This window comes from Meriones unguiculatus, chromosome 20, assembly GCF_030254825.1.
Source record: "Meriones unguiculatus strain TT.TT164.6M chromosome 20, Bangor_MerUng_6.1, whole genome shotgun sequence".
NCBI classification, from domain to species: Eukaryota; Metazoa; Chordata; class Mammalia; order Rodentia; family Muridae; genus Meriones; species Meriones unguiculatus.
In genome coordinates this window covers 45478176-45495056 of record NC_083367.1, presented here as the reverse complement: position 1 = coordinate 45495056, position 16881 = coordinate 45478176, and the positions used below count along the sequence as shown (strand labels likewise).

General features: G+C 43.0%; 1 protein-coding gene across 1 annotated transcript in view; it reads left to right on the top strand.

Moving 5' to 3' along the window:
- Cdc40 (cell division cycle 40) overlaps positions 1-15166 on the top strand; it is a 49819-nt gene extending 34653 nt beyond the window's left edge. Inside the window, exons 7-15 of the mRNA XM_021648658.2 lie at positions 338-477; positions 1201-1275; positions 3226-3271; positions 5347-5448; positions 7289-7404; positions 7639-7772; positions 12030-12106; positions 12688-12832; positions 13685-15166. Of these exons, the coding sequence (XP_021504333.1) occupies positions 338-477; positions 1201-1275; positions 3226-3271; positions 5347-5448; positions 7289-7404; positions 7639-7772; positions 12030-12106; positions 12688-12832; positions 13685-13862 (1013 nt within the window). The 3' untranslated portion in view covers positions 13863-15166. The remainder of the gene's footprint in view (positions 1-337; positions 478-1200; positions 1276-3225; positions 3272-5346; positions 5449-7288; positions 7405-7638; positions 7773-12029; positions 12107-12687; positions 12833-13684) is intronic.
- The last annotated feature ends 1715 nt before the right edge of the window (positions 15167-16881 follow it).

Here is a 16881-nt window from a genome sequence, read left to right as displayed (position 1 = left end):
GTTGCCCCCAGTTCTGTAACATTGACTCAAGAGACCTAAGTATTGTCTTTTCTTCCTTCATTGTGATTAGATTGCAGGAAGTGTTTGTCACTGACGTGTGTCACTGAGTGAGAGAACGGTAGGTCCTGTTAAAGGTCTCCTGCCTCTTGGGTGTTTAGAAATTCTAAAATACTACCTCTCATTGTAATGATGGCCAGAATTCCAGGAGCTTAGTTTGAGCCAGACCATGATCTTAGTAAGGACAGTATACCTGAGAATCTGTTACTATTTTAAGAATACAGATTTCATGACTATGGTTTATGCTTATTTGTGGCTTTCTTTTGACATTTTATTCTAGTTAAAGAAATGTACGACTATCAAGGCAGGTCCTACCTTCACATACCTCAGGATGTTGGTGTTAATCTAAGGTCATCTGTGCCACCTGAAAAATGTTACCTACCAAAAAAACAAATTCATATGTGGTCTGGACACACAAAGGTAAGACAGTTGAGTGTTCCCAATATAAAACACAGCGGGAAGCCAGTGCAGAGTTTTAGCTGTTGACACAGGGAAGGTAGACAGAATAGGAGCATCAGACTCAGGTAAATGTGAGCTAGGCTTTGGAAACGCCTCAAGGAACAGTGGCTCATCAGTCTGCAAGGCTATCCAGGTTGGCCATGACCTAAGCTTTATGGGTCAGGGTCCATCCCTCATACTGTCGCTTTTTCGTTTTCCCACAAGTTCCTACTGCCATCTGCTTCCTCTTGGCACCACACAGTGAATAATGGGCAGATGGTACCCAGCCTCAGGAACGTTGCTGTGGCTCCTGGGTTATTACACAGCAGAGAGTAGATGTTCCTTGCTGTCTAGCCCAAGGTAGTGTTTAAAATAATGCAAAGTGAGGTATTTGCAAACTTAAGAGGCTGATGTCTTTGTCGTCTGCACTATTCCAGCTGTTAATTTCCAGGTCTTTGCCAAGAACAAGGGAAATAAGGGAAAGAAGTAGGCATGTAACAGTCTGACTGGCTCAGATAAGGAAGTGAATCGGAAGTTTTTAAAATAAAAAGCCTTCAGTAGCTTGGTATTGAGATAAGGCCTCCTGGAACACTGATGAAGGCTATTCTAAAACATGATGGGAATAAAGAAAAATGGCAAATTAGGTTGCTTGCAGGATACTGTCTTTTGAATGCAGCAGGGCAATGACGTGATGCCTCTTTCCAGGGTGTCAGTGCAGTCAGGCTGTTTCCTCTCTCTGGACATTTGTTGCTGTCTTGTTCCATGGACTGTAAAATTAAGGTGAGTTTTCAGAAACCCGGGGAGAGGGCTAAAGAACCAGTGCTGTGGTTCAGTCTGTTTGATTAATCATAAATAAATGTGTGGTTGTTGGGCAATTAGAGGCTAATTATTTTCTGTTAAGCCCTATGGATGTAGCTGTTTGTGGACCGCTTCCAAACTTGTACATTCAGACATGGCTCTGTGGTCCAATTGGCTGGACTCTTTTTAAAGCTCAGACAACTGATTAGGATATAATCCAATCACTTTGGCATTGGGCACATAAATATTGAATCAGGAATAATGCATTTTTTATAGAGGTTATGGATATGTAACTGAGTTTGTTTGTTGCTCAGACTGGCTGAGTAGACAGTCTAATTTATTTTATCCTTCCCCTTTGAACACTGGGACACCAACCAGCAGTGCCCTCGGCCTTTTCCTGCTCCTGGTGCTCTCAGGAAGCCCCATCTGAACCTTCCTCCCAGTTGCGGAGTGACAGGAGAGGCGAGCTGTTATTCTTGCAACTCAGTGCAAAGAAAACTTCTTTGAAACCTTAAGTTTTAAAGAATAGTTGGTATGGTAGTGTCTCTTCTGTGTCCAGATCATTGTGGTAGCTCAATAAATACTAACCCTGTAGTATTCTTGTGGCTTGGACAGTGACATCGATAAGGCTTTAGACTTTTTAAGTATTGATGAGTCCTATCAGTATATAAAGCCACTGCTTTCAGTGGGAGCAGCCATTCAGGCGTTAGTCCATAATAGAAACAGTTTGTCTTTAATTAAAACAGTTTCCCAGAAAATCCCTAATTTTCTTTAACTTTCACTTTATACATTGAAATTATGATCCTCCCTTGGATCAAGAGATAAAACATAAAGTTGAATGTAGCTCAGGTAGACATTTATCAGGTACCTGTTGCGGGTAGAGGGATTATACTATCAAAGGTTTGAAAGTATGGACTCTTCCTGGGAATGATCATCTCAGGTTGATGTAAATCACCATGACACAGGCAGGCACAGGAGCCGGTTCTAGCTTTACAAGAAGCATGCCTTTGCAGGAAGGCCAAGGAAAGGGGTGGGGACTGTGGGGAGAGGGACAGGGAGAGTAGAGCATGTGCTTTGGGAGAGTGAAGACAATGAATCAGCATGATGTATGCTGAAACCTACAGCAGTTTTGTGGCTGTCAGAGCTTAAAATATTTGAAAAAAAAATAATAATTACAGTCTGAAGCAAGGGAGTAGGGCCCAGAGGTTCTTGCCTGGCATGTATGGAACCTGAGGCTTCTCTCTGGTTGGCATTAGGTAGCCAGAAAATGCTTTCAGTCTTAGAGCACAGCAACATTGTCAGGGTGAACTTGAGGTAGACAAAAGCAACACTAGTTTTGAAATCTTTGTATTTATCTGCTTTAGCAATGATTAGAATTATGAGCCATAGATACTACTTTCATTCAGATCATGTACATTAACCAGAAAAGATTTTTTAAAAATACTTTTCAATATTTAAGTGACTCATGACAGCAATCCCAATACATTTAATTCCTTTAAAAACTGTTCCTCATCGAAAAATACATAAAATATAAAAGAAAAAACAATAAGAAATGGAAGTACTCAGATAAACTCCCTCTGTAGCTAAATCCTCTTGGTGCTTTGATGTAAAAACCTCTTCACGTATAAAAAATATGTTTGTGTATAATCCGTGTCCCAAAAATATAATAGACCGGCAAACTAACCAGTACTTACTCATTAAATCCACTGTGCCCACAGGATGTGTATACACACACACACACACACACACACACATACAGCTAGCAAATAACTATTGTTACTGATAAAGACTTGTATTAAAGTTGATACCCCAGGGTTAGGGCCTTCGCTCAGTGGCAGAGCACGTTCTTAGTGTACATGGGGCCCTGGCTTCAATTTCCAACACCATAAAGAAACGGTTAATATTGTCATATGTTTGTTTTTTTTTCTCCAGCTATGGGAAGTTTATGGAGACCGGCGCTGTCTGAGAACATTTATTGGTAATATTTCTTTTTCTCTCTGTCTATAAATCTGTTTAGAAAAGCTTTTGCAAGAAAGATAACATCATCAGCAGTAATTTTACTGCCCTGATGTGAAGGGAAGTATTCATAGACCTGAGCTGAGTCATAAAGAAATAAATCTCTCTCTCGGTTTGCAGAGCGGACTAGGAGGTGAGAATGGTAGAAACACAAATGTCACGAGAAAGTGTGCTGCGTTGGGGGCCACGTGACGTAACGATTGCCAGCAGATAGGAGAAGGACAGGTGTGGCTGAAAATAGAAAGGGAACCAGGGCATGGAGAACCAGTCATGCCACTAATGAAAGAGACGGTATCCTAATGGCAGTGAAGAGCCATTTAACAGCCCTTACTAGAAGTAATGTGATTGGAAGTGTACACAGATTATATGGCAATATGGAGGACACTTTGATAGGTAGTAAGAAAATAAACTATACAGTTATTTTATTAGTCTCTATTAAAAATGGTGAGAGTTTGACAAAAGCACAGGGACAGAAAAAGAATGGAATGAGATTCGCTAACAGGATATGAGTGATGCATGGCAGGGACCGTGGATGACCCCAGGTGGCCAGGTGAATGGTAGTGACTGCCGTCCAGCAAGGGAGGGGGCAGAGGTCTGGGCGCAAGGGAGGGGGCAGAGGTCTGGGCTTGTTATATCTGAGCAACCTGTGAAGATGGCCAGTAAGCAGCAGCCATAGGTGAAGCTTTTGGACGAGGTTGGCAGCTAGCAGCTGGAACATAAAAAATGTGATTGAGGAAACTCCTTAAAGAGAAGAAGTGGACCAAAAGGAGGGTAGGCTGTGTGCCAGAGTAGCCTTTCTGACAAAGACTTTTCTGTCCTTGTCGCTTCTCATTACTTTTTCCAAATTTAACTGTACCACATTGACGTGCTGTGGCTCACAGTGGCTCTGTTTTTAGATTAAAGTGGGAGTCTGTTCTCCCATGCTGTGCTAAGGGTACAGTGGTATGGGTGATCTGTGCAGATAGATACTGAGATGCCACCCCAGCGCACCCCTAGGGCAACAGTTAACTGTCTGAAGGGGAATAAAATGCCCCTCAGATACAGCGGGTTTGCTCTCCATCGGCCTCACCTATACTGCCAGATATTCGGCGGGTGAGGGGGAGACTGGAATTCTCTACAAATAGCTCCTCTGCAGAGGGGCTGTAGTTGCCATGCGCGTTGCCATGGCTCATGTGCTGTGCTGCACCCGCCTGACTGCAGTTCTGTGGTGGAGGTGGTTCCAGGATGGAGCCCATGGTTGACAATTTGAGCCAGGCACATTTTGTGAAGTTATTTGTGTCCTGGTCATGGTGAAAAATGGGATTTTTCTGCTTTTCTTATCTACATTTTATTTGTCTCAAAACTTGGAGAAGATTTATTGGCCTGCAAGGTTGACTTCCAAGTAAAGTATGATCAGTGCCTTGAAGTTAATTTAGTATCGGAATACCAGCTTCTAGAAAATGCAGCTAACATCAGAGTTTTCAGTCAATGTCTATGAAATTGAGTAATGTGATCACAGAAATATATAATTACTGAATAAGGGCTACAGTTTCCTGGACTTGAGGTTTGGGACACTTTGTTTTTACTTCCAGCATGGTGAGCCTCAAATCTCAGCTTTGGTTCTTTCATGAGCAATAATCAGAACTTTAGCTCTCAGTAAATGTATCAGCATGCATATTGCATACTAAAAGATCCTGGGCCGTGGTGGTAATCCCAGCAGGAGGAGAGGCAGGCAAATCAGGTCTACAGAGCGTGCTCCAAGACAGCCAGGGCTATCCAGAGAAACCCTGTCATGAAAAAACCAAAACAGGCAAACAAACAGAAAAAGACACTACAACAAAAAAATTTTTAAGTAGATGTTTTCCCTCGGTTCTTGTGGAAGTGTAAGGCATCAGAGCCACCTGCATCTACAAGGAAGGGAAACAGTCACCCTCAAGCCTCAGGCAGTTGGGGCTGGGGATCCTGACCACAGCGTCCTTGAGACCCCCGTCTAACTTCTCTTGGAGTGCTCACGCAGAGACAGCTCCTGACCGTAGCTTCTTTTGGCTCCACCTCTAGGTCACAGTAAAGCTGTGAGAGACATCTGCTTCAACACCGCAGGAACGCAGTTCCTCAGCGCAGCCTACGACAGGTACCTTAAGCTTTGGGACACTGAGACAGGTGAGTGTGCGTTACTCTCCTGGGCTAGCATTTCTGTGTGGACCCTAACACCGGCCCTGTGGTGAAATGATGCCTCCTCCAACTGCCACCTCTCAGTATTGGAACAGCTGATAGCACCATGGACTTATAGACTGAAGCGCATCCTTACAGCCTGGGAAGCACTGTTCTCACCTCTGTGGGTATACGGCAAACACTGATAGACAGACAAACGCACGCTGTTCTGTACACCAGCTGGCTGATCTCTATTTCCCCACATCTCCCACTGCAGTGCATTGCACAGCACAGACCAAAAGCAAAACTTAATTCAGTTACCTAATTGATGATGTAGATCTCACCTCACATGGACCAGTCGGTTTCACTTACTACAGCCATATTAACTGCATCGGGATTTGTGGTTTTGTATTTTTTAGTGTTAGAAAGTTAGGCGTGAAGGTACATGGCTTTTCAGGAGGCTGAGGCAGGAAGATATGAGTTCAAGGCCAGCCTGGGCTGCCGAGTAAGACCCAGTCTGAAAAATAAAGTCAAGTTTAATGATAATAAAGAATATTTAGTGGACATTGACTATGCTGAGGATATATGTAAATGTATGTATGCATATATAATTTGATTGTAACGCACCCATAGAGGTGGGTGGTAGTCTTACATTACAGATGAGGAACCTGGCACTAAAGGTATGTTTCTCAGGAGCACACATCTAAGTAAGCGGCAAGTTGGATTCAAACCATAGCAACATAGAAAAACAAAGAAAAAAGTCATGGTAGACAGGCACGCATTAGGTAGTTAAAGGGCACAGGCCTAAACAGTACCAGAAAATAGACTGAGGAAGACCCTACAGAAAAGCCAAATCTAAATTTCCTAACTTGAGTCCAGCCTAGTTCCCTCCCCTTGCTGGCGGCCATTCTTCGTTCTGGGTGCACATTGGTGGCACCTGGAGAAGCTCACAGTCACTCCTGCCTGGGCTCCACCTCCCCTTCTTATGTGATTGGTCCAGTGTATGGACTAGGGGCTTCTCCAATGTCCCCAAGGCTGGGAGGCACCCATCCCACGGCTCTTAAAAATTAAGATATGCCGAAAGCATAAAGTGCACAGAGATTCAGTGATGTTAATGCCACTGAGATCAAGGCTTATGGCATTCCAGCCTCCAGGGCCCTTTCCTGGTCTGCACCCACTCCCAGCAGCCACAGGAACAGCTGTCACCACAGATCCTATGCCTGCTCTTTAACGTGGAGATAGAATCGCGCAGTATTTTCTCTTTATTTCTAACTCATCACTCAGCTGGACATGATGAGTTACTCTCATGGCTTGTATCAGTAATGTTCTCTGTTGCTCAAAATAGTCCTCTGCACTGATGTACTTAGAATGTTTCTCCATAACTGGTGGTACATTACTTTTGGGTGTGTGTGTGTGTGTGTGTACATAAGTGTGTGTACACATCCACCTTATTGCCTTGATGTAAGGTCTCACTAAACTGAAAGCTTAACAGTTTCTCCACATTGGCTGACCAGCAAGCTCCCAGGATTCCTGTCTCTGCCCTCAGTGCTGGGTTTACGGACATACACAGCCATGCCTGGCTGTTGACATGATTGCTGGTGATTGTTCTCACATCCTCACACTTACACAGAAAGCATGGTTATCACCTGAGGCCTCTCCCCAGCTCCTAAAAGTGATGTTTGTAATCATTAAAAATCTATGAAAAGTATCAGTGTAGTGGCTTTAAGAGCAAGCAAGCTGCCCTTCCTCAGAATTCAGTAAGGGCTGGCTGCTCAGTAGATCTTCATGCCATTGTCATCCCTCGGGAGTGAAACGTATGTTTCCTGTTTAATTTGACTCTTCGGTTTAGGACAGTGTATATCAAGATTCACCAACCGCAAAGTGCCCTACTGTGTCAAGTTCAATCCCGATGAAGATAAGCAGAATCTCTTTGTGGCTGGGATGTCTGATAAGAAGATTGTGCAGGTAAGTCTTTCTTCAGTCCATCTGTCGGGATCGGAGCTTCAGATTGCGTTAGGGAAGAGAGCAGGACAGTCACGTGGTTGATGTCTGCTCCTTTGAGGGTCCACCCATGTCGTGCTTAGAGGGAAGCAGTCAGTTCATAAACCTGGGTGCTTAGAGTCTTTAGGCTCCAGGGTGTGTTTTGCTGGTTTTCATGAGTCCTCTCACCTCGGTGCCTTCCCTCTTGCTGCTGCACAGTGGGACATTCGCAGTGGAGAGGTCGTGCAGGAATATGACCGGCATTTGGGAGCTGTCAACACTATTGTTTTCGTTGATGAGAATCGAAGATTTGTGAGTACATCTGATGATAAGAGCCTACGAGTTTGGGAATGGTGAGTTTTCATCAGTAAAAAAAAAAATCTGACTTTTATGAAACAACAACTAAAAAACTATAACCAAAGCCTGATAATATGCAGCTATTTGCATATTTTTCCAGCCAAAGTGTTTTAATTATTTAAGTACCGACAGTTTGGAAATTGAGAACTAACATTTATACTATCCTTCACAGTCTTTGGAGAATCTCCCCAAAGTATGTAGATTTGAACTGGGTTTTTGTTGTTGTTTGTTTATTTTTATTTTTTGTGGTCATGATAACTGTTATATTGTCATATCTCACATTCTTCTTTAAAATTTTTAAATGAATTATATGTAATTTATTTATGTGCATTGATATGAGGGTGTTTAAATCCCCTGGAACTGGAGTCACAGACAGTTGTGAGCTGCCATGTGGGTACTGGGACTAGAACCAGAGTCCTCTGGAAGAACAGCCAGTGCTCTCAACTGCTGAGCCAGCTCTCCAGCTCTTTTTTAAATTTTTGTTTATTATTTTTGGATATGTATGTGTGCAAGTGTTGGTGTGTGTTTCGCTGGCACACATGTAGAGTCAAAGACAACTCTCGGGGGTCAGTGCTCCTGTCACTGGGGGTTCTAGAGATCAAACTCGGGTCATCAAGTTTGCACAGCACCACTGTGTCCCACCGAGTCGTCCTGCCAGCCCCCTCTCAGTCCTTCTTAGATGTCTTACTCATCTTTGGCAGGCAAGGTGTCGGATGTCTGGCTACATTTGGTCGTGTGCGGGTCACACATAAAGATCCTGGACTGAGAACAAATCCAAAGAAAATACCAATGTGGTTAGCTCTCGGTTTTCTTAATGTCAGCTTTGTAATCATCCATGCTGGAAGTTGCCCCATATCATCAGCTTTAAACATTTTGCTTGTGGAATATAATCAGAATATATTGACTATTTTTTCCTTTTATATCAAGAAAAAAAGTTTTTCTAAAGAAAAATCCTTCAGCTGGTTTCATTACTTGTCATGATTGTTTTATGATTTAGTTGCAAAGAAATAAGTGATGATCGTTCTTATTAAAATCAGTTCTTGGGTGGAACCCGGCTTGTTTTTATAGTCACAGAGCACAGCTCAGTGGAGACCACTGCCTAGCCAGGACTAGAGTGTTCACCTCCCCCCTCCCCCCCCCCAAGCTGCACTTTAAAAGAAAGCAAGGCCTTGAACCACAGCCAGCGGTTTCCTCCTCAGCCTGCCTCTCAAGGAGAGCCGGACAGGCTCTCAGTACCGTCCAGATAATTGAGCGCATCTCAGGTTCAGTGCAACTGGCAACTTCTGTACCATCGCTGTACTGTTGCAGATCATCCCCAAGGACACTGACTGGATTTTGTATCTAATCTTAACATTTAGCCTCATTCACCCTTACCATTCATGGTTTAAAACTACGGTCTTCACAAATGCTGAATCTTAGGCCTAGAGATTGAGCGCAGTGGGAGAGCGCCGGCCTAGCATGTGCAAGGCCCCACGTTCCATTCAAAGTGAAAGAAAGGGGGGGTGGCCTTTCTTTCTGAGAATGTGATGTGAACATGAAGTTTGGATGGTTTGGGGTGTGTACATATGCTGTATGCACACGCGTGTGGGTGATGTATGCAAAGGCCAGACAAGGATGTCAGGTGTCTTCCTCTATCTCACACGCATGCCTCGCTATTACATAGGTGCTAGGGATTTGAACTCTGGTCCTCACACTTACACAACAAGCACTCTTAGGCACTGAGCCATCTCCCCAGTCATCAGAAGTCCATACTGGTCCAGTCATTAGTGGAGATAGAGTGGTGGAGCTAGTGCATCCAAACGTCAGTCACCAAGATAAACATTTTATGTGGACTCTTAATGTGCAACGCAGCCTTATGTGTGGTGGGCTCTTTCTTTTTTCATATAAGGAAGTTAACAAAGCTTAAAGTTTACCTAAGGTTATATAGGACATGAAAAGGTCAAAAGTCAACCTGCAGGTCCCACTGATTTCAGAACTTGAGTTTGTGGCTACATGGGGTGGGGGAGGGGAAGATGGGGAGACTTGTAGGGAGAGAAGGTAATTGGCTTCTGCTTAGTGGAGAGCAAAGCAGCCCATCACCCCAGATCTCTCGGCTGCCTGAGAGTAACTGCTGCTGGTTCTGATGCCAGCACAGGGGGAGGGAGCCCTGAGCGCAGAGACTCCCCAGGGGCAGGACGCTCCCAGCACTGGGGCCTCTGTACAGGAGGAGGTTTTCCAAACTTAACTGTCCGCTGCCTCGTTGTGGCAAGCACCGTGATAAAAGAAAAGAACCAGCTGCTACTCCAGAGGACGCAGGTTCCATTCCCACCACCCATGTGGTGGCTCAGAACACCCTGTACACCTCCAGTTCTGATGCCTTCTGACTCCACAGCCACCCAGCACACATGTAAATATGACACCCAGACACATGAAAAGAAAGACTTGAAGCAACCAGGGGAGGCTGGGCTTTCTTCAGCAGTGCTGTACAGGCAAGGCTGTAGCGTAGCTGAGCAGGAGAATGGGGGGGATGGCAGATAGCAGCAGCTGTGGCCTGTGAGTCAGCCGAAAGCTTGTCAGCAGGCATAGGGGTTGGTTGCTCCGAGGGCTTTATTTTTTTTTTTTTCTTTCAACCAAAGATATTTATTTTGGTGAAATATTTTTAAAGGAAACTTACAGAAATTGATAAACATTGCTGGTTACCTTTTGTTTTTAAAATGCCACAGACTTGTTAACTTTCACTAAGTTCATTTCCAAACCAGATTATCTGAAATCAGTTCCAACCTTGTTATATTGAGTTACAGGATCTAATGCAGTTTCACTGTGCCTGGCAGGCATTTTTGCCAGAACTAGTGAGGTTCCAGAGGTAGCCCAGATTCAGTTCCTGTTCAAGCTCAGTGGTTCTCAGCCTTCCTAATGAGACCCTTTAATACAAGTCCTCACATTGTAGAGATCCCCAACTATAAAATTATTTGTTGCTACTTCATTCCTTCATTCCAGTAATTTTGTTACTGTTGTGAGTCATGATAAGCAGGAGATCCGATATGTGAACCCGCGAAGGTTCAGCCCCCGCAGGGGTTCCGTCCCACAGGTTGAGGACCACTGTTCTAGTTTATTGTGCCAAGTACTGAGACTTCCTGAAACAGGACCCTGGAATTTTTTTGCTATGTATACTAAAGATGTGAACCTACAGTATGGTTGGTTAATTTAGAAAGTGCTCTTGTCCCAAGCCGTGTTATAAAATTCAGTACCTACTAGTGACAGATACGAAGGTGGGGAACATGAATCTTTTTTAAAAACTGAGCCTTCCTAGACTTGGGTCATCTAGAAAGATGCATCTCATTGTGCTTAGAAATGTGAGTCCTGGGAGCAGGCAAATGTCACTTCCCTGGCTGCAACAGAAGTCTTTTTCCTCTCGTCATTTGTTCCTTCTAGAGGTGTTTTGGATAACCTAAGAGAGAAATCTGAACCTGAGGCAAAGTATAATTATTTTCCAATTAAGCAAATTACTTCCCAGTTAAGCACAATATTGAAACTCGAACCATACCATAATTTGAAATTGCTCTTCACCTCGTATTGTTTCATCAGATTACAATACTCCACACAAACACTGTGGGTCCCGTAGGAAGCAGCATCAAAACTCCTCCCCGAATTACCAAATAACTTTTATTATGAAAAATAATGAAAATGAAATGGTACTTAGTATAGCTGGTTCTCAATTTAAGTGAAAACTTTTGAGGTTTTTTTTGTATTCAGGCGTTTTTATCATGAAGTTTTTGCTGTCCTGTACTATACACTGTGGAAATACTTTATATGTAAACTGTAAATAGGCTTGCTACAAGCGCTTAAACTCGGTGGCCTGGGTCATTATTTCTGGGCAGATAAAACCAGCACACGCCGATCCCTGCAGCCCTGCCTGTCGTTCTGCTCACTGCTGGGCTTTTTAACATTCCACGTGCTCACGAGGGAATGAGGGAAGGTTGACGGGCAGGTAATAGCATTCCTCATAGGCTTGCTGAAGCATCTGGTTGCTGACTTCACCATTAAAGAATAGTAATACAAGGGCCAAAGTTCAATAGTTAGAAAATACAACTTCTGACACTAATATAATTTTCATGGAAAGTCATTTTTGAAATAACAGCTTTTTAGTAGTACACGCCACCCTGGAAGTTTAATGAAAAGGCAAGTTGCTGTTACATGGGTACATTTGGGCAGTTCTTCTAAAAGTGCCTTTGTGAACTACTTATTCTGATCTGTATGCTCTTTTCAACCTTTAGGGATATCCCTGTGGATTTTAAGTACATAGCGGAGCCCAGTATGCACTCAATGCCTGCGGTGACTTTGTCTCCCAACGGTGAGTTGGCACACAGAACGTGCTCCGAGATGCAGAGTAATTGCTGGACTCACAAGAACTGGGGCGCTCCACTTAGGGGGAGTCAGTGTGTTGCCATCCTTGTGTAAGGAAACCTTCTCAATATTAGGAGTGGTTACTGGGTTTCCTGTGTGAATCACCCCTCCCACTCTCTTGTTTAGAAAAAAATAAAAGAATAGGTGATTTAGAGTCGACATTTTGGATTTCTGACAGTTGGGGTTTTTTGTTGTTGTTGTTGTTTCTTTTTAATAATTTCCCTTCCAACACAAATCAGGCTCAGTATATCATTTAATAAGCACTTTTCTTTCAAAGGAATAGGAAATATTGGTCTGTTTCTTCAAAATGAGAACATTTTAACAATTTACATATAAAAGATTCTTTAAAGCAGTTTTGTAATCCTGTCTGACACGTTCTCATGCCCATTTGTGTAGATTTTTGAATGTGGTAATGTTAGGTCACAGTGTGCTGCTTGGTCAGTGAACCCATCCTCATCACACTTGTAAGTAAACGTTAAGAAATGTTTCACTCTTCCTCTAAAATACGCCAATTTTTGCATTTTACAGGGAAATGGCTAGCATGCCAGTCAATGGATAACCAGATCTTAATTTTTGGAGCACAGAACAGATTCAGATTAAATAAGAAGAAAATTTTTAAGGGCCATATGGTAGCAGGCTATGCTTGCCAGGTGGACTTCTCACCAGACATGAGGTAAGTTGAAGTCTTCAGACTCAAATATGATGGCGTGTAGAGTAGTACTCCGATAACAGTGCTCCACGAGTCACTGTGGCTGTGTAGTCATGCGAGAACTGTGACTTCAAAATGACAGGACAGTCATGAAGGCAAGAACAAGTTCAGAAAATTGGATTTTGCTTTTCTGTAGAGTCTTCCTCAGTCTCTTTTCTGATATTACTTAGGCCTGTGCCCTTTATCCACCTACCTGACGCACTCCTGTCTACATCACCATGACTTTTTTCTCTCTCATCCCCATGGCTGAGTGGATGCCAGAGCTCTGCGTCACAGACTTGAACGGAGCTTCATATCTTGTCTACAGATTCGTCTGCACTGAAAACTGAAATGTAGCTTTTTGGATCTTTCTAGGTCACAATTAGTGAGATTTTTTTTATTCATTTCCCAATTCTTAGCTAAAGATACACAGGTTGAAGAACTCAGATAGCCTTGCGCCTTTGTGTCTTTGGCATGGTAATTAGGCCTCAGATGCCTGCCTGTGACTCAGTCTTCAACGTGTTCGATCATATTGAGGCAACTGATGTATAAAAGTTCCTGCAGTACAGCGTGCCTACCGTGTTCCCTGGCTACATGTGATGCTGGTTCCCCTGTGCAGTCTTCCTGTCTAGAGACTCCCAGGCTCCTCAGTGAAAAAGAGATTTCTAGCTCTTAGACTGGCAGCTTACTGGGGGAGGGGCTGGAGGTGTTCAGCCACAGACTGCCTCATTCATTGATTCTTCTGAGTATTTCTTACAGTAAAGGGATAAGCTCCCTTCACTTTTTCACCAGTTCAAGGTGTATGAATGATTAAGGCTGGTTTTCATTCTGTTGCAGCTATGTGATTTCAGGAGACGGAAATGGAAAGTTAAACATTTGGGACTGGAAGACCACCAAACTCTACAGTCGCTTTAAAGCCCATGACAAAGTGTGCATAGGCGCAGTGTGGCATCCCCATGAGACATCCAAGGTCATCACGTGTGGTTGGGATGGCCTCATTAAATTGTGGGATTAACGGGATTAGTCCTTTCACTGTCTGGGATCATTTTTGATCCAGTGTTATATTTAACTATTTAATTATTAAAATGTGTTGGATGACAGTTTGATGTATAGCTAATCTTTTTATATTTGGCCTTTTGCAGCCGGCCTGTTTTTGTTAAGAGCTTTGTATATTTGCTTCAGATAAGTTCATTGGCAACTTCATTTTGTTCTTTATAGATGTTATTTATATGAAGAATGACAATTGACTATTTGACAAGTAGCTATTGTTGGCAGGCAGTTTGCATTTATTCCTGTGATGTCATTAAAAGGATTTGGGGGTCAAAAAAAAATGCCTATTGGATATGAGATCCTACAGGAAATGATGTAACTAATGACTAAGAAAGGTACCAGGTACATAGCAACCCAACCAAAGTGGCAGTAGAGGGAAGGAATTATCGTGTGATTTCTAGAGGAAGGCTGAAACCACCCGGAAGTACTGTTCCTATGATTTTCACTGAATCAAGTTCTAGTCTTTTGCGAGTTCCATTATTTTTTATGGCCTGTGTTGAATATTTTTACTTGTAAATAGTGACCTTCATTGGCTGCAGCATTCCTCTAATTATTAAACAATGTAAAATTAACAAGCAGTCCTCCCCAGTTTCCTCCTTGTCTCTTCCTGGGCAGGGTGAGCAGAACGTGAAGTTGTCTCTGAAGGTTGAGACAATGAGCAGCCAAGGCTTTGCGTTTTCCTTGTAATCACTGTCAGTAAGGGCCTGGCCGCACTCTCAGAAACCGAGGTGTCTAGGGCTCTGCTCCCACATTGCTACTCGTTGTAATGAACTCCCTCTGGCCAGAGCATGAAGGCATAGTCCAAAATACCACTTGAAGTCACTTTTTGTCTTTTAAGATTACTCTGATTTTGCTTGTGAATACAAACAGTAAAACTTTTGAAAGTTAGAAAAAAAAATAAATTTCTTTCCAGATCTTAGGTTTGAGAGGCAGGGACCATTTTTCCCACTTTTTAAATCATATGTTGAACATTGCACTGCCAAGCCATTGCCATTTCTATGTCTTCCAGGAAGGGTGGCCTGTAGGAGGAAAGATTTCATACACAACTTCTCTGTCATCCCTAACACTGTCTTAACAAATGTGAATTACTGAAATGTGTATGGTAAGAGAAAGACTTCAACAGCAGTATTGCATGTTACGAATCATAATTTTGGAATCTCAATTTCTCTTATTATGCTTTTGACTGTTTCTAAACAAAGTAACTGTACATAAAAGTTTTCTCTTTTTGAAAAGATCCTATTTTTGAATAAAGTATTCTTTTTGTAGAAAGTGCTATTGAAATGTCCATTGTATCCTTTTTGTTTAAGTCTGTGGGGATACCAATCAAACCATCTTCATATGTAAATGGTCATATAGAAAGAAATGACGTGTAGAGGTGGGAGGAGTGGGTTTACTATGGTAATGGGTTTGTTCTGATCACACGATCAAACACAGCCAGCCCCTTGAAGCATTTAGGGTCTACAGACAGGCAGGTTCCTTCCCAGCACAGAAAACCTAAAAGCACACTGCTGCTCATTGCGCGTGCTTACATTCTGTGCTTCCTCCTTGCTGCAAGCTTTTTGTCACACCCAGGACAGGGTTGCTCCCTAAAAGTTAGGTGTGTTGAATGGAGGTAAAAGATTCAGCTGAATGAATATTTAAACACTGATGGACCGTTTTGCCATACATAAGTAAGGAACCCATTTTAAGACAGAGAACAGGAAGTATGGTCAAACAAACTCTTTCTGATGAGAAATGTTTTAATTTTTGTGTGTTTTGAGACAGAGTCTCATGTACTCAGGCTGGCCTCAAACGCGCCATGTAGCCAAGGATGTATTTGTATTTGTATTGGTTCTGGCACATGCTGGGATTACAGGCATGTACCAAATCTGGCAGGAAGTGACCCTTGAGAACCACTGTGGGGCTGTCCATCAACCTTCAAGTGTTGATAAACTGCCTACCTCTGAGGAACAGCCGCGAAGATCCTAACACCAGCAACAATCGAAGACCGGAGTGTGCTGTTTGCCATCATTTAGGATTCAAAAGAAAATAGCAGATAGTTGAGGGAGCCATGGTGAGCTCAGGTGCCAGAAAGGAATGTAAAATGCCCCGCCAGAAGCCTTGGTGTGGATCTCGGCATGAGACTGGGGAACACAGCTGCCGTATTTCATCAGAGACAAAATGTTCACATAGTGTCTCAGGAGATGGCTGTAGTTGAAAGCAATGATGTGCCATAGTTTCACTGGCAGCATCCGTTCCCTGTGAGTCACAACGTAGTTAACATAATAGAATACAGAGAAGGCAAGTGCAAAGGAGCCAGCAGAAAAGGTACTAGTGGGTGGAAGGCGCCTGTCACAAGCATGGGATCAAAATTCACATCGTGGAACACATGATTGGCGGGTAAATAAACAGAATGAACTAACGGAAGATTCACTTAAAGTAAAAATAAAGACACATGTACAGTCCCTGGGAAGTTCTCCTTTAAAATGAACAATTCTTGCCTCTAGCTCAGGGTAAAACCTCTGGCCGGCTTTCCAGATGATCCTCCAGGAAGAGCACACTACGGAGGAGAGCCACAAAATTAGAATCCCAAATTTGTATCAGACATTTAAAAATTTAGGCTGTTTGGGATACGAAAATTGGATAGCCCAAAAGTCCCCATGGGTGTCTGAATGCATGTATGTACATATATCATGTGCTTGTATCATAATGCCTTCTGTGGTACAAGTCAATAATCACGGAAGCAGCTTTCTCAGCCTATTATTTTACCCCAAACTTAAGAGGATTACAGATTTTCAGCCAAAAGTCTTGAAATGGCTTTATTACAGTGACAGTGAGTGAAAGAGAGAACTTGGGTTCCACTCCACCGCTGCCCATGCTTCCCTTCTGTCGCTGTAATAAACACTATAGCCAAAAGCAACTTGGGAGCAAAAGGCGTATTTCATCTTAGCCCATGGTCAAGGAGAAACCAAGGCAGGAAGAAGAAACCACAGCTGCTTACTGGC